Source organism: Schistocerca americana, chromosome X (assembly GCF_021461395.2).
Source record: "Schistocerca americana isolate TAMUIC-IGC-003095 chromosome X, iqSchAmer2.1, whole genome shotgun sequence".
Taxonomy (NCBI): Eukaryota; Metazoa; Arthropoda; class Insecta; order Orthoptera; family Acrididae; genus Schistocerca; species Schistocerca americana.
Genome location: NC_060130.1, coordinates 908,091,024 through 908,111,807, shown reverse-complemented (window position 1 = coordinate 908,111,807; position 20,784 = coordinate 908,091,024). Strand labels below are relative to the sequence as shown.

The following is a 20,784-nucleotide window of genomic DNA, read 5'->3' as shown; positions in this document are numbered from 1 at the left end:
ACAATGATTTGGCAAAACTATTATGTTCTGCCAGTCACAGCTTATATCATCCTTGAAGGATGCTAACTGTTTGAGTCCACATTCATCATGAAGCTTCTCCTTAATGGTTGCATGTTTGCTTTGTGGACTGGCCTCCAAAGCTGGAGCCAGATTAAATCTTACCAAACTTGGAAACATAGTAGCAAGTTTTAATTGCGCCACTTATGACAAAATATTTTACTGTGACATGTTAATGCTTTTAGACAAGTATTATCACAGACAAGAGTCCAGTTCACACACACCTGCTACATTCTTAATTATCTCAATATTGTCTTACCCACAATCTCACAATATACTCAGGTAAACCATACAGACCCCAGCCTCTGAGGTCACTCTAATGCCATCACACTCCTTTCCTCCACAAGAGGTGCAACAGAGTCATGAATAGCCTGCTGACCAAGTGGCCTGGCCGATGAATCAACTGGTCCAACTATGTGAGGTGGTGCAGATATCTGAGCTTTCATTGGCTAATTTACAATGAATGTTGAGCTTTTAGACATGACTGTGCACACACACACAAATTTGCAATTTGCTAGCTTTTAGGATTTTAATCCTTTTGAGCCAGGGAACACATTCAAATATAGTCAGCATACCACCTCCCCCCTCCAACCCACTAGGTGTTACACCTTATATATTGCATTTTCCTTTGCCATATTGGATTGAACCTGTATTTTACTGCAATGCTGCTAGCCAGTCTTAAATAAATCTCAATCTAACTTAAAAAATGAATGAGCAATATAAAATTCCTACAAATTAGAACACAAAATTTGAGAAGACAAAGGTAAAATGTATATACAGCCAGTGTACTGAGACTGAATGATTTCAGGAAAGTTATATCTTTAATAAAATAATTTTTTGGTTGGCAGATTGCAGTGGCAGGGCACAGCCAGGCATACTTGATAAGGTTCTGCATGCACCTACGAAACAGACAAAGACAATACAGTGAACATGTGGGTGCAGATGGACTACAATCTTGCAGATTCGTATTCTACACCATAAAACACCTAGGTTTTAACTGAAACATTTGTTTTCCATTCATGGTGGATGAGATTAATCAGCACAAGAATTACAGTGGCTGTATGAAAGAACACTCCAACATAAGTCACCACGATGGTGAGATTTGAAGGGACACTATGCAATCAAGCATCCTGATGGTGTGGATAGACACCAAACTCGGTTGCGACGGGAAGAAAAAATGACATTACATTTAATGTAGTTGATTTGCCAGACATTTAAGTGTCTAAATGTGAAGGTTCTACTGTACAATCAAATGTACAAAACTAAATTAAGTTGTTAACAATAATATCTGCTGTTGTGAACAGAAAGTTTAAATTTTTATCAGAACTGTAAAACAGAATCAAGTGAGACTGTTCTTAATTCCAAAAACTAAAAAAATTGAATTTTGTGAAGTACAGCACCATATACCATGAATAGAAATAAATGGTTTCAGATGTATCCTCAGGACTTTTTGGCATAGAATCTGAATCTGCCATAAAAATGGCAATTTGAAAATGAAATGTTGACAGGTTTTCTTACAATTAGTTTCATATGATCATTTCAAATGTTTTACTCCTACATATTTTATAGTTGTTACTATTTCCAGGAACTGATCCGCAACAAAGCATTCTAGCAGTAATTGATGTAGTTAAATATACATTACGTATTTCTCATAAATAGTTAAGTTCATTGTCAACTGCCTGTCCCTGCACCAATTATCCATCATTTGCAGGTCTCCCTCAGGTTTGATACAGTCTTCTGCCATTGAAAACAATACAAGTATGAAGAGTTTTGCATTTTCTGTCACCAGATTTTTATTGTGCGTTCTGACATCCCATTGGCAACATTTCAGAGAATTTTTGCTTAGCTTGATAGTCCTCTTTTTCTCTCAAATACACTATCTGATCAAAACTATTTGGACACCTATTAGTAGACATAAGTCTGGTATGTGACCACTCCTCACCTTTTTCACGACTAACTCTGCTGCGAATATTTTTAATAAGGTGCCTATGTCTGGAGAAATGGCAGCCCATTTTCCTCGGGAGCCAAAACCAGAGAAGGTAGTAATGTTGAACACCTGGGTCTTAGTGAAGTCCAAGTTCTAACTCATCCCAAACGTCTTACATTAGATTCTGATTGGGACTGGTAAGGTCAGTCTATTTTTGTCCACTGCTTTGCAACAGCACGCATTTTCACGATTACACTAAGTATCATTTTTAAACTGTTTGTCTGCGATACGCAGTACACAATACTATAAAATGTGTTCATATCCTCGATCATTCAGCATTTTCTGAAGTGCAGTAAGGGGACCACACACTAGCCAGAAAGAAGACCCCCATACACCAACATCACTCCCTCCAATCTGCACTGTTGGTACTACCCATGATGGCAGGTAATATTCTCCAGGCATTGACCAAACACAAACACTTCCATTGGAATGCCACGTGGTATAGTATGATCCTTCACTCCAAATGACTCATTTCCAGTCATCCACTGACCAGTGAGATTGCTCTTTACACCATCTCAAGCATCACTTAGCACTGACTACAGAAATGTGTGGCTTATGAGCAGCTGCTTGGCCACTCTACCTCATTCTTTCCAATTCCCTACGGAGAGTCACTGTGATAGCTGGACTGCTGGTATAACTTCAGAATACACAAGCGACTAATTGTGTTGATTTGTAATTTTTTACAACCACCCTCCACAGTCCTCAATGGCCTCTGTACATCGATGCATGTCATCTGCAAGGTCTTTGTTTCACTGAGGTTGTTCTTGGTGTTTCCACTTCACAATCACCAACAGTTGACTCTGACATCTTTAGAAGGTTTGAAATGTCCCTGATGTGTATTTTATTCAGGTGACATCCAAAGACTAGCCCACACTTGAAGTCACCAAGCTCTCCTCACAAAAACAGTCTACTGTTACTATTTCTCTACTGACAACACAACACTCCCCACCTCCTGTTATATAGGCAGTTCTTCCTCTCGTGACATCTAGTGAGCAAGTCCAATTACTTAGGTGTATCTGGATACTTTTGATCAGATAGTGTATTTGTCTTGCTCCATTTGAGATTTTATTAAAATTTACCTTCTTCATACCTGCTTCTCCTTTGGTGTTTGTTTAAGTATCTTTATTAAAAAATTGTCCTTTTTGTTAATATTTGTATAATCTTTGTTTTTTGAGATGTTGAACTTCATATATAATTTTATCTGAATATCTAACTGTTCTTAAATACATTCTTATTACCTCCATTTCTGACTAACTTCCTGAAGAATGGTTGGTTTCTTTCTTGCTTTGAACGTATTTTTACACTTCATCTTAACAGCCTATGATTACCTTATTTTTTAAAATGGTTGAGGACTGTCCTATTGTGTGCCATTTCTTCATTGCTGGTAACATTTAATTCACTTTATTTTTAGTTTCATCTGGTTCTTGTCAAATCACTTTTCCATTTGTTTTCATCTGCAAGCATGTGCATGATAAACATGTTTTCCTTCTCTGCAAAATATAGTAATGGTACCTGCCATTTCTGGTGCAAATATGAAGTTTCCCTGCAGAAGAAGTGTTCTGTACTTTTTGACCTCCTTCCAAATTAAAACTAACATCATTTTGTAATGGGATTTGTCTTAATTTTTTCCAATTTCTGTAACTCTAAGGTCTCCTATCTCTTCTTCAGAATGTGAGCATATTAGAGCATGGGTTTGAAAAATTTTCATGGCATGTTTATTGTCAATTTTTTTTACATACATCTTGCTGTTCTGTGTGATTTAATTTAAGTACTGCAATAACATTTAATTTTCTGTTGTACAACAAAGCCTACATTTAAATTCACTTCTGCTCTGTTGTTCTGTACTGATCAAGATAACCTAATTTTAATTATATTTCATCTTCACGTTTTGACATATTTCTGATGACTTTGCAATGTACCATTATGTCTTATCTAATTCCTCTTTTCACTTCAATAATCTATCTTTGCAAACTGATGTTCTGTAATTAATTAACACTAATTAGAAAAATGGAGGCTATGCTTTATTTCTGAGGTCTATGTTATTGTTTAGTTACCTGAACTTCCTGGAGTAAAGTGCAGGCAGATGCAGAAACAGCTGGGTATATCCCACAACCTACAACTATCACTGGGGGTCTCTCGGTCTACTACTCCCAATATTCTTTTATACTGCACTAACCTGCCAGGACCCAAAGAGGTTGCTGAGAGATGTGAATATTGCTAAGGATCAGTGTAACTATTCCCACAACAGATCTCTGAGTTTTACCTCTGAGAATGGACTCACATAACCACTTCACTTGCTGATCTCTTCCTGTAAGAGCCCTTGATTCATTATGGTCATTTAGTATTCTGTAACTAATAAGTCATTTTTCCTAAGGGGCTTTGGACAATGATTCCTTACAGTGTGAGTAGCTCATACATGATGGGGATCACCACCTTATGGATATTAACAGCTGCACAAAGAGTATCTAGACCATTGCTTATTAATCCTGGTTGATTTCTTCAACTCTCATCATAAATTAAGAGCTCTTCCCTCAGTGCTTAGCTGGGTGACATCATATACTTCCATTTATTTGTTCATTTCTTCATAATCCCATCAAGTGATACATCACCATTTCTTGCCATAGACTAACTCCCCTATGACATTTACTCCCCTGGCACATTATTTCTACATGCTCTGTCTACATACCATTATCTGGTACTCTTAGTTTCGATGGCAAACAAACACCACCACCTCAGTTGCATCAGTGGTATACTAAGTCATCTACAAAAGGAGAACTAACAGCTTCCTGTTGTCATAGATATTCCATACAGTTTACTGCACCGCCATTTACAAGTGTTGTTTCAATGAAGCAATTTAAACAACACTGGAGACTTAATGTTGCACAACTTGTAGCATTTTTCTTAAACCTTTGTGTGACAAAAGGGTTTTTCCAGCAAAACAATGAAAAATGTGTGAGCATGTACTATTTGGGAATAACAATGAATAAATCTACTCAATTTATTATGTAGTTTTATGTCTACCATGAGGTATGGGGTGGCAAACATTTATACCAATGAAGGAGAAGGAAAACTATTACACACAGTTATTTCAGTGGAATAGCAGTGGTGTATTTATATAGTAGTTTCACTTTAAGTGTTAATTATCTTACCTAATACAAATTTAACCATAGAGAACGAATTAGTGTGAATCCTCTCTTTATGTGGATTTATTTAAAGAAACATAAAAATTTAAGATTCACGTCTTTCTTATGCAATAGCATATATAAAACAGAGAAAATGTAGGCTGAACATATTAGAACTGTACCAAATCTTACCGTGTTCTGTTCGGATATTTCTTGCTGTCTACTTTGTTCTGAACCCTCTGTGTCAGAGTGTTTATAACAGAATCAGGCAAAGGTTTTTTCTGCTGTGGTTGCTGATGCATCCAGAGCAGGGGCTGAGACAACTGAGATGGCATTTTCTGGGAAGCCATCGCATTTCTCTGTTGTTGTTCAGTGATCCTCCTTTGTTCTGCTTCCTATTAGAAAACAGACAGTTGTGAGTATGATTCAACACCATAGAGAGAGAGAGAGAGAGAGAGAGAGAGAGAGAGAGAGAGAGAGAGAGAGAGAGAGAGAGAGCGCAAGCTCACTGTGCATCAGGGCATCAGGTGAAAGCATCACAATACAATTTCTTGCTTTAAGGCAAGGCTTACATTGCACTGTTATCCATAGTTTTTCTAAGACTTTCTGAATTGTTTCACAAAATGAATAATTTTGACACATAAAATGTAAATTCAGACATTTTATTAATTCATACAGGAATCATTTAACCAGGTTACATTCTTTCTACGTTAAGCACCTCAACATCAGGTTCTTCGAGTTAACAAGACATTGAACTCTGATGTTACTAGAGGTAGAGTAGTAACTCCACTGGAAAGCAGGAAAAACGGATTAGCCATAATTTAGTTTACGATCACTGTCAAAAATGTGATGATGCTTGCCAGCATGTTATGAATCCTTGTGCCTCTAATTCTCATAATTAACATAATGAGCAATACCTTTCACTCAACGATTTGTTATTTATTTATTATGATTGTATTTCCATGTATCACTACATCTACGACACCATTTACTGCTGTTAGCCACAGAATACCCAAAGAAACACATTCTCTGGTATAAACAGTTTGGCATGCAATACACTGTTCAGTGTAAGTTATAAAAAATTGAAAACCACCTCTTCCCCATAAAAAATAATAAGCTGCCACAAGAGATGCATGTTACAACAACAAGAAATCTCCTACCTGTATCAGCCAATGTTGACTGTTGAAAGTGCCACGTTTACTTTCTGGTTTCCTCTTTGCTTGTATCCAGTTGTCAGTCGGGATAAGCCGAGGGCGAGGCACAGCACTCAGTGCTTGCAAAGTCTGTCGTGTCATTTGTTGTCCCTGGATATGGTTGGTTCCTGAACTTTGGAAGTCTTTCTGTTGTGTGACAGGACTGAAGACTGGTGTCCAGCTGCTCCTTGAAAGATAAACCATTATGAATTAGAAATCAGTTTCAAACTTCACACAACTTGGATCCATTAATTTCATGTTCAATTTCAAACAACGTTTCCTAAAACAACACAGGACATTTTTAATATGTCATCACACTGAGTATAAATGTGTCAATTATTTTGATTCAGTTTACTGGGCTGTCATGAATTCAGCTTGATGTGTAACCAATTTTAACCTCATTTATTACATGCCAATCTTTAATTATTTTAGTTCATGTGCTTCATTTAGAGACATTTGTAATTATGACATTCACCTCATCAAATTATGAATATAAAATATTTAAATGAGTCTAGTACTTCATTTCATAATAGGAAATTTAATGTACATGGTCACCCTGTGAATCAGTGACTGCAGCCACATACATACGATTTATTACCTGCTGTAATTCTCTTTTTCCTGCCAGTCTTGCTGTGCAGGTTGAGAATGATGGGTGGAGACCACCTTTGGTGGATTCTGTTGTTTCCATTCCTGTTCTGGTCGCTTTTGTTGAAGATCCGGCATGGATTGGCAGTGCTCTGGAAGCATGCTCCTGGGAGTAAACTGAGTTATGTTCTTTTGAGGCATGTGTCTCACTGCAGATATGTCCTGTAATGACAGGCGTCCTTTGTTTCCCCATTGTTGTGGTTGTGGTAATTTATCTTTATGCCTTGGAATGATTTCTGCTTCTCTCTCTAATCTCGTTCGTTCCATATGTAGCATGGCCTAAACAAAATAATGTTAACTCAGAGAACTGCAGAATTAATGTTCTAATTTTTTTTTCTATACATGTGTGTTTACTGCCTTATTAGCAGTTGCAAGAGTCCATAAAAATTGGTGAAGATATCAGTTCTGTTAGGTCAACTTTCACTACTACTACTACTACTACTACTACTACTACTAATAATAATAATAATGACAATAACGATGTTGTGATGAACACATATCGCTGTTGATTTCCTGCTGATGGATTTCCTTCATCACCATCATGTAAATGTAATTGACATAAAACAGAAAGAAAAAAATTGAAACCAAGCTAGTAACAGGAAGCTCTGTCAACACTTAGAACTGTCAACAGGGCTTTAAATTGTGAGAAAATACTAAGTAAAAATGAATAATTTAAATGAATTACATAAGTGCATCCTTTGTATATATAGTTTAGTGCTGGCATGTTCTGTAGAATGTAGAACACACACATTACATTCTCTCAAACAATCTAGTTTTATTTCTACTGCATATTTTTGGGATCATTAATTTATTGAATCATCCTAATAAATAGATGTAAATTCCTGATACCAATCTGATTGATAAAGCTGGTGTATTTCCAGTATATGAATGTCTGTAACATGGGTCCCATGTAATGTTAATTTATGTGAACTCTTTATTTTCCCCAGATGTGTTATATTTAATCTTTATTCAAATAGTAAGGTAATTCATTCATGACAACTAAATTAGAAAAGCTGATACAGTCACCCCTGACAGAACTGTCACTGACTTTTAGTAGTACATACATCCAATTGGTATGTTGCTACTCAACCTGTAGCTTGGCCAGGTGAAGTGTTCATGAAGGAAAACAAAAACCACGCATTTTGGAAAGTCTTTAGATACACCATGTCTAGATGAATGATGTTCCCTATTGTTCTGTATATTTTCCATTCATACATTATTTGCAGTGCACTTTGTCCTTAGCAGATTAATAGTTTCATTTACTTTCCTTCGCAATACAGTAGAGCACAGTGCTGCCCTCATCATCAGGTACACACTTGGCTGGGGTATTTAAAGACAATATGAACACTAAATGCAATTCACAGATATGCGTGAACTGCAGCAGTTCTGATGTCCAACATACAACAAAGAGACATGTTTATAAAAATCTGCGACTGAAGTTAAATGTTGACTACATGGACTATGCTCCACAGTACTTGGGATCTCAATTATTTACTGTGGAATTATGCACAAGAAGAGAATTTATGTCAATTTGTATCCGATTATGCGAAGAGACTGGTCTGAAGATGACAACTTACCAATTAAGAAAAAAGTTGAACTTTAACTGCATGAACCTTGCAGGATATTTACAACATGATATAACAATAAAGGAAGATAAGGATTTAACATCTCAATGATAATGAGGTCATTAGGGATGGAGAACCTCAGATGGGGAAAGGTTGGGGAAGGACATCATCTGCGTCATTTTCAGATGACCCATTCTGGAATTTGCTTCAAGTTATTTAGGGAAGCCACAGAAAACCTAAATCTGGATATTATTAGAAATACAAAACAGCAGCACACATGCTCGGCACTGCATTCTGAATGTTTGAAGGGCTAGTGGCTGAGAGAATGATTTGGAACCTACCAGATGACCACAGCCTGTAAATTAACGTTGGGAGTACTTTCATACCAGTTTAAAATAATCTAAGGAAACGGTTGTTGAGATCTGCATCACCAGGCAATGAAACTATCATGAAAAATGCAGCAAATGAGAGATGTGACATTGTGACCGGAAAAGTGATAAATTTGTCTGTGCTCTATTGTTTTACAAATCTCATTCTCCACTCTCAATGTGTTGCCCTAATAAAATAGATTCAAACTGTTCCAGTAATAAAGATGAACACCATTACACCAAACACTGTGTAAACATCACTCTCACTTAAGCACTTTACAACGCAGTGTGACTTCTTTTTAGTTTAGTTTCTTGGTCCATAGATCATATTTTACAATGATATTGGACACCACATAATTCAAGTTTTGTATGCAATGAACAAAATTTCTTACTAACTTATCACCAACACATAAAAATATTTTTTTAAATAATAATAATAATAATAATAATAATAATAATAATAATAATAATAATAATGCAACATGAAGTCACCCAAGCAATTAATTCTACTCACAATTGGAAAGCCCCTGGAAAAGATAAAATAGCAAATTTCTGGCTAAAGAAATTCACCTCAACACATTCACATCTAACTAAATTATTTAACATATCTAAAAACAAAGATGATGTGACTTGCCAAACGAAAGCACTGGCACGTCGATAGACACACAAACAAACACAAATATACACACAAAATTCTAGCTTTCGTACACAAAATTCTAGCTTTCGTAACCAACGGTTGCTTCGTCAGGAAAGGGGGAAGGAGAGGGAAAGATGAAAGGATGTGGGTTTTAAAGGAGAGGGTAAGGAGTCATTCCAATCCCGGGAGCGGAAAGACTTACCTTAGGGGGGGAAAAAAGGACGGGTATACACTAGCATACACACACATATCCATCCGCACATATACATAGGTCTGTATATGTGTGGCTGGATATGTGTGTGTGTGCGCGCGCTAGTGTATACCGGTCCTTTTTTCCCCCCTAAGGTAAGTCTTTCCGCTCCCGGGATTGGAATGACTCCTTACCCTCTCCTTTAAAACCCACATCCTTTCGTCTTTCCCTCTCCTTCCCTCTTTCCTGACAAAGCAACCGTTTGTTGCGAAAGCTAGAATTTTGTGTGTATATTTGTGTTTGTTTGTGTGTCTATTGACATGCCAGCGCTTTCGTTTGGTAAGTCACATCATCTTTGTTTTTAGATATATTTGTCCCACGTGGAATGTTTCCCTCTATTATATTAAATTATTTAACAGTTACATTGCAGACCCATACACATTCCCTGATACACTTACACATGGAATAACTTATCTGAAACCTAAAGACCAAGCAGACACAGCAAACCCAGAAAAATATCGCCCCATAACATGCCTACCAACAATATACAAAATATTAACTTCAGTCATTACGTAGAAATTAATGACACATATAACACAGAACAAAATTATAAATGAAGAATAAAAAGGCTGTTGCAAAGGAGCACGAGGATGTAAAGAGTAACTCCATAATAGATGCAGAGGTGACATATCAAGCTAAATCTAAACAAAGGTCGCTACACTATGCATACATTGATTACCGAAAAGCTTTTGATAGTGTACCCCACTCATGGTTACTACAAATATTGGAAATATACAAAGTAGATCCTAAATTGATACAGTTCCTAAACATAGTAATGAAAAATTGAAAAACCACACTTAATATCCAAACAAATTCAAATAACATCACATCACAGCCAATACAGATTAAGCGTGGAATATACCAAGGAGACTCATTAAGTCCTTTCTGGTTCTGCCTTGCTCTGAACCCACTATCCAACATGCTAAATAATACAAATTATGGATACAATATTACTGGAACATACCCACACAAAATCACACATTTGCTATGTATGGATGATCTAAAACTACTGGCAGCAACCAATCAACAACTCAACCAATTACTAAAGATAACAGAAGTATTCAGCAATGATATAAATATGGCTTTTGGAACAGACAAATGTAAGAAAAATAGCATTGTCAAGGGAAAACACACTAAACAAGAAGATTACATATTGGATAACCACAGCAACTGCTTAGAAGCAATGGAAAAAACAGATGCCTATAAATATCTAGGATACAGACAAAAAATAGGAATAGATAATACAAATATTAAAGAAGAACTAAAAGAAAAATATAGACAAATACTAACAAAAATACTGCAAACAGAATTGACACCAAGAAACAAGACAAAAGCTATAAATACTTATGCAATACCAATATTGACCTACTCATTTGGAGTAGTGAAATGGAGTAACACAGACCTAGAAGCACTCAATACACCTACACGATCACAATGCCACAAATATAGAATACATCACATACATTCAGCAACTGAAAGATTCACATTAAGCAGAAAGGAAGGAGGAAAGGGATTTATCGACATAAAAAACCAACATTATGGACAGGTAGACAATTTAAGAAAATTCTTTCTAGAACGAGCAGAAACTAGCAAAATACACAAAGCAATCACTCATATAAATACATCAGCTACACCACTGCAATTTCATAACCACTTCTACAACCCTTTAGATCACATAACATCAACAGATACGAAGAAAGTAAATTGGAAAAAGAAAACACTACATGGCAAGCACCCGTATCATCTAACACAGCCACACATCGATCAAGACGCATCCAACACATGGCTAAGAAAAGGCAATATATACAGTGAGACGGAAGGATTCATGATTGCAATACAGGATCAAACAATAAACACCAGATATTACAGCAAGCATATTATTAAAGATCCCAATACCACAACAGATAAATGCAGACTTTGCAAACAACAAATAGAAACAGTAGATCACATCACAAGCGGATGTACAATACTAGCAAATACAGAATACCCCAGAAGACATGACAATGTCGCAAAAATAATACATCAACAGCTTGCCTTACAACATAAACTTATGAAACAACATGTTCCCACATACAAGTATGCACCACAAAATGTACTGGAGAACGATGAATACAAAATATACTGGAACAGAACCATTATAACAGATAAAAACAACACCACATAACAAACCTGACATCATACTCACCAATAAAAAGAAGAAATTAACAACTAATCAAAATATCCATACCCAATACAACAAATATACAAAAGAAAACAGGAGAAAAAATTGAAAAATACATCCAACTGGCTGAGGAAGTCAAGGACATGTGGCATCAGGATAAAGTTGACATTATACCAATTATACTATCAACTACAGGAGTCATACCACACAATATCCACCAGCACATCAATGCAATACAGCTACATCCAAACTTATATATACAACTACAGAAATCTGTAATTATTGACACTTGTTCAATTACCCGAAAGTTCCTAAATGCAATGTAACATATACCGTACAATTAAAAGGAAGTCATGCTTGATCAAGGTCCACGTCACCTTCCATTTTTAACCAGACATAACATCTGAGACAAGAAAGAAATAATAATAATGTTATCATCATCACAGGTGAAGACACCATGGACTACGGCAAATATCGCAGCTTCAAAAGCAAAACTGACAGGTGCGTTCCCAAAGGTGTTCCACTACTGGGGATGGCCTTCATGGTTCAAAAGACCATAGTCAAATCCATAAAAGAAATTACACCTATTAACAACCGACTGATGACTATGCGGGTTCAGCGTGTCAACAAAAAGTACACACTGATCAAAGCACACGCCTCACCAACCAGAGTAATGAGAAAGACCCACAGTCTGCAGAAAAATTCTGGTCAACCCTCAAGAAAGTGATGTCCAAAGTCCCCAGAGGTGATGTCAAACTCCACCTGGGCAACTTTAATGCACAGATCGGCAGAGAAAAACAACATAGGGAAACAGTCGGACATTATCCATTGCATAAATTTACTAACAAAAATGGCACATGGCTCATAGAACTCTGCCAACAGAACAACCTCAAGCTCATGTTGACATCCCTCTGAAAAGATCCCATAAAACAGAAAACCTGGCACTCACCAGTCCACCAGTTAGGTGACTTCCAAATTGGCCATGTGGCAATCTCGTACCCAGTACAGAAAGAGATCCACAACGTGCAGGTACACAGGGGAGCCAACATTGACTCTGATCATTACCTAACATGTGTAAAAGTCAAATTCACCCCAAAGAGAACTTTCAGAAAACCCCCTTACCAAAATTTGTCACAAATAAGATTGCAGAAGAAAAGAACACATGAATGACTGGCAAAATTCCCACAGAAAAAATCAAAGGAAAAGCACAAGCCCTCATTCCTCCAAAGAAGAACCCTTGGTGGGACACCGACTGCAAGAATGCATCATCACTATGAAAGTTACATACCAGAAATACAACAGCAAAAAATCCCCAGAAAATTTACAGGCTCTAAACAAAACACGAAAAACAATAACAAAAATTATCAGACAAGCCAAGAGAAAATTCATGAAAGAACAGTTGGACTCCATAGAGGACAACTTCCATATCTACAACACAAGATATTTCTACAGGATGGTTGGTTGGTTGGTTTTGTTTGAAAGAGGGAGGGGAAGGGACCAAACTGCGAGGCCATCGGTCCCCTGTTCCCGGTAAAATAATTACACAAGGGAAAGAAGAAAAGAAAGGAGACGTACAACACAATAAAAGAAGAAAGGAAGAACCAGAAGAATGACAGGAGGACAACCAACACTACTATGGACAAAAAAGGAAAAGAAAACCACACAGAGAAGCAAGAAACAGGTGGAAGGGGCAAAAACAAGATAGCAGATGACAATGGCTGGCTGACCACAAGACTAAAAAGGAAAAGCTAGCCACTCTGCAACACATCAAAACATCCACCCTATAAGCATTAGAGTGGAGAACACAAAGGGATAAAGGACATGCGCTGAAACTTATATAGAATAATAAAACCCACCGTCGCGTATGAAACGTAAAACTAAATTAGCCAATGAGGCGTTATCAGCTAAAATTAATGGCAACAACTCCGGTAACTGAAGAATCCAAAGCAGGGCAGCCAAAGGAGGACAGCTCACCGAGGTATGGGCCACTGTCAGCCCGGCGCTGCACCAACACTGAGGTGGGTCATCACGGCACAGGAGGTATCAGTGCGTCACCCAAGCGTGGCCAATGTGGAGCTGGCAGAGAACCACAGAGTCCCTGTGAGAGGCCTGCATGGAGGACTGCCACACATTCATAGTCCCCTTAATGGCACACAGTTTGTTGTGCGTGCTGAGGTTATGCCATTTCGTCTCCCAAGGCCGCAAAACCTTGTGGCATAGTACTGAATGCAGGTCAGTTGCAGAGAAGCTGATCCCCGTAAGCGGTTTCCATGTAGCCCATTTGGCCAGCCTGTCAGCAAGTTAATTGCCTGGGATTCCAACGTGACCTGAGGTCCAGACAAACACCACTGAATGACTGGACCATTCCAGGGCATAGATGGACACCTGGATGGTCGCTACCAAAGGATGAAAAGGGTAGCATTGGTCGATAGCTTGTAGGCTGCTCAAGGAGTCAGTACACAGAAGAAACAACTCCCCAGGGCACGAACAATGTGCTCAAGAACACGAGATATAGACACTAGCTTGGCAGTGAAAACACTGCAGCAGTCGGGCGAGGAATGCTGTTCAGTATGTCCTCCATGGACATACGTGAAGCTGACTTGTGCATCAGCCATAGAGCCGTAAGTGTAAACCACTTCGGGGCCTCGGTACATGCCAAGCATCGAGAGGAACTGGCAGTGGAGAGCCGCGGGGTTAACCAGGTACTTAGGGCCATCTGGAAGGTCCAGGCAAAGCTGTGGCCAAGGTGTACACCATGGAGGTGTACGTGAATGGACCTCAAGTATAGGTGGTAAAGGCAAGGACTCTAGTTCAGAAAGACGGGATCTAACATGAACTGCAATAGGAAGCCCTGTCCTGGGCCACAAATGTGGGAGATGAACCAGTGTGGGTGGGAAAAGGAGATGGTGAATCAGATGCGCAGGAGAACTATGAATGTGTGCAAAGTAACTGGCCAACAGTTGAGCATGCCTAACCTGCAATGGAGGGACTCTGGCCTCCACAAGGAGGCTGGTCACCAGACTTGTCCTAAAAGCTCCTGTTGCAAGGTGAACACCACAATGGTGCACTGGGTTGAGCAAATGCAATGCTGAAGACACCGCCGAACCATAAATCTGACTCCCACAGTCAAGGTGGGATTGAAGAAAGACTCTGTAGAGCTGCAGCAGTGTACAGCGATCTGCACCCCGATTAGTATTGCTCAGGCAGTGGAGGACATTGAGGTGCTGCCAGCACTTTGGCTTAAGCTGAAGAAGGTGAGGAAGCCAAGTCAGTTGGGCATCAAAAACCAGTCGTGAGAATCAATGTGTCTCCACTACAGTGAGTGGATCATCATTAAGGCAAAGTTCTGGTTCTGGATGGATGGTATGATTCTGATGGAAGTGCATAACACATGACTTTGTGGCCAAAAACTGGAAACTGTGAGCTATAGCCCCATGACTGTGCCTTGTGGATGGCTCCCTGTAGACGCTGCTCAGCAACACCGGTACTGGTGGAGGAGTACGAAATGCAGAAGTCGTCTGCATACAGAGAAGTTGAGACGGATGGCCCGACAACTGCTGCTAGAGCAGTAATGGCCACTAAAAATAGGGAGACACTCAATACAGAGCCCTGCAGGACCCCATTCTCCACACAAGTGCTCGCAAGTATACTAACCTCTTACAATTTACATCACTCCGTGGAAAAAAATTGATGACAGTGTTGAAAAACAGGATGTCAGCAGTACTCTTGTACAGCAACTGCTGAAGGCATGAAGAACTAACAGGCCTAAATGAACATTGTTTCTTTATTAATAATGTGGTACCTATGATTAGATCAACTTGTTCAGTAAGCCACTGCAGTGTTCAAACAACTATCTGCTATAATCAGTAATCCATATGAAAGTGAGACTAGACATTTTCCATGGCAATATACTATTTCTAATACTAGAATAATTACATTTCCTGTAATAAAACAAAACACAATTTTTCTGCTCTATTTTAGAATTTATGCGACACAATTGAGAAATAACCATATGTTTACTTTCGAGGTTTAGATCTTGACAATTGTCCCTGAATGGAATCCATGCTGGTCTTCATCGAGAACTACTAGCAAGATTAGCTGGAGATAAAGAGTTTCTCCAGTATAGATTTAGACAAAATATATTTGAAGCTGCCACTATATGAAGCCTCACAAAGATACTGATAAGAAACATACTATACTGTCCACACCACTGTCTATATCACTACAAGCACTTCCCTTTTGGTGTAGCCAGTGCACTGATGGTGATCTAAAGATATTCATAAAAGCTTACACAAACCATTCTATCCTGCACTAATTACCCAAGAACAAATCACAGATTCTAGGATGCTATTTATTAAGTTGAAGCAAGAGGGTGTAATATGTAGCTTGCAGAAATTCATGTTGAATACTTAAGTCACACGTATAAAAATATTATTAAACTGACTAAATAGCATATTTTTGTTGTTAAGCCAACAAAGGTACAAAACATTGCACTACTTCAATTATTTTTGGGGAAAATCAATTACTATGGAAGGCTCATCTCACCCATAGCAGAATAAAAACAGTCATTAAGTAGGGTGTGAAGAAAGATGTTCTTTCTAAATGGACAGCAGAATATGACAAAGAATCTGAGGCACTTAAGATTAAATTTAGGTTGTTGTCATGTCTGACAACTTTTATTCCTGGGAAACAACTCGTTTTCGCAACTGATACCTTTGAGTACAATATGTGAGCCATATCAGCACACTAAAATGTCCACATGCCAGAGCATCTGATCACATTTGCCACCAAAACTTTAACATCTACACGACAAAACTATTCACAAAATTTTAACGAAGTAACAAATTTCAATTGATCACTGACCTTAAGCTATTATTGGCCTGCACCCATGGCTTTTAGAATAAACAATGCAAAGCACACAAAGTTGGGGCCCTCTTCTGAAGTGCATACCACTATGAGATAATTACAAATAAGCAGTATAACGCATGGACACACTTCCACCGCTGCCACTACTTCCCATGGACCCAGATCCAAACCCAGATTTTGGTATGACAGAAGTAGCATATTTTCAAACAGATATGGAAATACAAGAAAGCTTAGCGAATCTTCAAATTGCATTTTAAAATGTAGTTAGGGCCACATTGGAAAATGATATTCTTCAACAAGTAATGCACTACATGCAAAATGTTTGGCCTAAACTTCTGTCAATCAGAAAGGTTTCGTCATTTTTTTTTTTCCTTCTTACTTAATTGCAGGCTCATGAAGGTACACAGAATGTCACTGTTTGTTACTGACAGACTACCACCATGTAATAATTCACTTGTGTACCCAGTACACAGAGCAACAGGCAGCTGTCCCACAAAGGTTGTGACTGTGGCATCTCCAGGCAGTCCGAGGACCGCAACCACTTACGAACTGACAGTTGAACTACAACAAGTGATCATTACTGAGAACTTCTTACAGTTCATTTTGGCATGCTGTAAAAACTTCCATGGCTGAAATTGAATAAAAAAAAATATGGTCCGTACCATTTCAGCCACAATTAAACAGTGAAGTAGAGCAGCTAGTGTACACTTCCAAAGACCATATGCAGATGTGTTTGGAGGAGACAACTTCAAAATCTGCAAATACATATAGGATCACATTCACCAACCGGATGAGCCTGGCTGTACTCTCATGGCTGGTAACCCTTCTGGTCCTTGCTGAATGGGTGGCAGGAAGCAGATTGGTTATAAATGTTAGGTGTAAAAACAATGAATGAACGAATACAACACATTGACACTACGTCACAGTCAGCAGTTTTCTGCTACTTCTTTCTGCATTTGGGTTCTTAATTCAGAAAAATGAACATCTGATATAAAATGATGTATGGCTTGAAACTTTGAAAGATATTGGTTGGGAATATTCAAAGTGATTTATTCCCCAATTTTATTTGGATTTTTTGTCTGAAGGCCATATTTCTGTTTTGCTACGTGACTTTGCAATTTTTTCAGATTCATCACATGTCTCAATGTCTAAGGGATGAGGTAATGACCAAACCTTTGTGTCATATAATCACAGCCAGAACTTTTACCATGCCTTTAATGGTCATTCACAAAGGTAACAGTAAATTAAGACACGTTGCGAGTCTAAAGCATCAAGTAATTCTCATTTAGCAATCTTTTCACATTCTACAGCTCACATGTAAAATTCATTTCATTTACTTCACTGATATGGGGCGAGTACTTTTCACAGACTTGTCAGATGTTTGTTTAAAATATTATTAACTGTTATTCAGCAACAAAGTGGTGCCACTCAAAGTGTGTAAGCATTTACATGTTTTTGCAGATAGTGACTCAGCAACTTTCCACATTTTCCTTAACAGCTAGTTTATTCCATACCATTCTGCAAAATTACTTGGTAGACAGAATGGTAACTTCATGCCAAGGACACTTGTTAAACATGCTGGTTTTATTTAGCGCACTACAAACAGCTGGCCTGAATAATAATCTACAACAAAGGGGTTCTTCAGTCTAGCATGTAATATTTAGAGTTTATCTTAACATGTTGACTGCTACATGATGTTATAAGGAAATCCCCGTCAGGCCACACCTGCTGCTTAGATGTGCAGTGGCAAGGCATTGCTACTTGCTATGGTTATGACAAATGCACTTCTAACATTGACATTTGCTCAATGCATATTTGCAAACATATGTAGTATGTCCAATGCTTTTTTTTTTACCACAGCTACAATTAAAGATTTATGGGTATTCATTCAACATGCTAAACTTGAAGTCTGTTTTGTCTTGCTTATCATCCGGGTCACTATTTAAGATTTTGTCAAAAATCAGCTTGCTGTCAGGTATCTGTTTAGGTTATCACAAAGCAAAACAAACATTGTAGAACCATTTGACACGTATGTTCATTCAGTTCTCTGTGGTTCTTGGTCCAGGGCAAACCAACATCTATCTTCAGCCTTGAACATGAAGATGTCGGTCTAAGAGTGTGAAAGTAACAGTGAAATCTTTAGTGCTAAAAATGGGGTAGAAAGCTGTGTTCTCGTCATCAGAGGAAGAAGAGGAGGAGAAAGTTTACAAATGGCATGATTCAAGATGTAATCAACCAAAGGAGGCACTTGGACAAATGGACAGTGACAAACAAAAGTGAAATAAAATGATTTTTGGACTAATTCTAGGGATGAGGTTGGTTAGACTACCATTCTTAGACTCATATTAGTCCCATGATGCTGCACATATGCAAACATTTCTGAAGGAAATCATATTCAGAAGTAAATTTGAAATATTGAGAATGATACATTTTGCAGACAACAGAGATAGTAATGGTTTCAATCATTTGTCCAAAGTACAGCCACTTCTAGACAGTATAAAAGTTTAGAATTAGCGAATAAATTTAGTGATAAAATATTATTTTACTGGGGACATTACATTCAAACTGACAGGGCAATTTGAGGCAAGTAGTCAAAAACAATGCAACCTGGTAGAGGAAGGAAATGAACTGATTTGACGTCAGTGGAAGCAGTGGCCACAGAAATGCAGGAAGAGACGAATGATGGCGTGCAAACGTGTAGTGCAAGGAGAATTGCCCGAACATTGGACATGTGTGTGAGCACGGTGCGTAAAATCCTACTAAACATCCTTCTTTGCTATCCATTCAAAATTACCCATGTGCACAAGTTGCTTCCTGTTGACCGGCCAGCAGGAGAGACCTATGCTTTAGAATTTCTTGTTCGCATGGAAGTGGGCAATAACTGGCCGTGGAAGATTCTGTAGACAGACAAAGCCCACTTCCATCTGACAGGATATGTCAGTGCACAGAATTGTCGAAAATGGGCAACGGAAAATCCACATGCAGATCAACCAGGACCACTTCATCCTGAAAAGGTCACCGAGTGGTGTGGGTTTATGGCATCAGTTATCATATGGCCATATTTTTCCAGAGAGACGGTTGCTTCCGATCCTGTTACCTGTACAGCCACTGGTAAGCACTACGAGTGTCTTTTGCATGATCACATCATTCCAATTCTCCAACAGCATGGATTGGATCATTTTTATGCAAGATGGCACACCTCCGCACATTGCAAATCCAGTTAAGCAGCTGCTGAAGCGCCATTTCGGAAATGCTAGAATTATCAGTCGCCATTTCCTAACAGCCTGGCTGTCCCAATCACCTGGTCTTAAATCCATGTGACTTCTGGCTGTGTGGCTATCTGAAAGATGTTGTGTTCAGTGTTCTGATTGCAAACATATCTGCACTGAACGCACACATTGAGCAACACATTCTGAGCATGACCCCAGAAACACTTTGATCAGTTGTGGAACATGCTGTTTCTCATTTCAACTTGTTGCAGAAAATGGTGGACAGCATATTTAACATGTTTTGCACCAGTCACGTGGAAATTAATAATCCAAATTTATTTTAATTGATGCTTTTTATGTGGTTTTTGGCCTCAGGACAATTAAAAACTGATTTTCCCCGTCCGTTGTGATACGAACTTTCTGCGGTGGGTGGGCTTACATAACTAACAGTATCACAACTGTACTCCCATGCACACTGAGTAGTACTATTTGTTTAATGTCAAACATACTCCTTAGGTATTGTTATATGATTTGTCATTTGCAGACTACCACTATTAAATTATGATGCTTACAGCACCGTCTATTGCTACATTTTGTAACTATTTATTTTTCTTCTGCCATACATTTTCCCCCTTCTCCGATAATATCCTGTTGCAATTTGATGTCATTCTCACCAGTGGTATTATTTCTACAGCGGTCTGTGTTTAACTTTAATTATAATCAC

At 38.3% G+C, this 20,784-nt stretch overlaps 1 protein-coding gene across 5 annotated transcripts in view; it reads right to left on the bottom strand.

Moving 5' to 3' along the window:
- The window catches only part of LOC124554999, a 168,059-nt gene that overhangs the window by 7,179 nt on the left and 140,096 nt on the right, over positions 1–20,784 (bottom strand). For all 5 annotated transcript variants that reach the window (XM_047128739.1, XM_047128741.1, XM_047128742.1 and 2 more), the window contains 3 exons: positions 6,958–7,283; positions 6,327–6,546; positions 5,359–5,561 (listed from right to left, as the gene is read on the bottom strand). In XM_047128739.1, the coding sequence (XP_046984695.1) occupies positions 5,359–5,561; positions 6,327–6,546; positions 6,958–7,283 (749 nt within the window). The remainder of the gene's footprint in view (positions 1–5,358; positions 5,562–6,326; positions 6,547–6,957; positions 7,284–20,784) is intronic.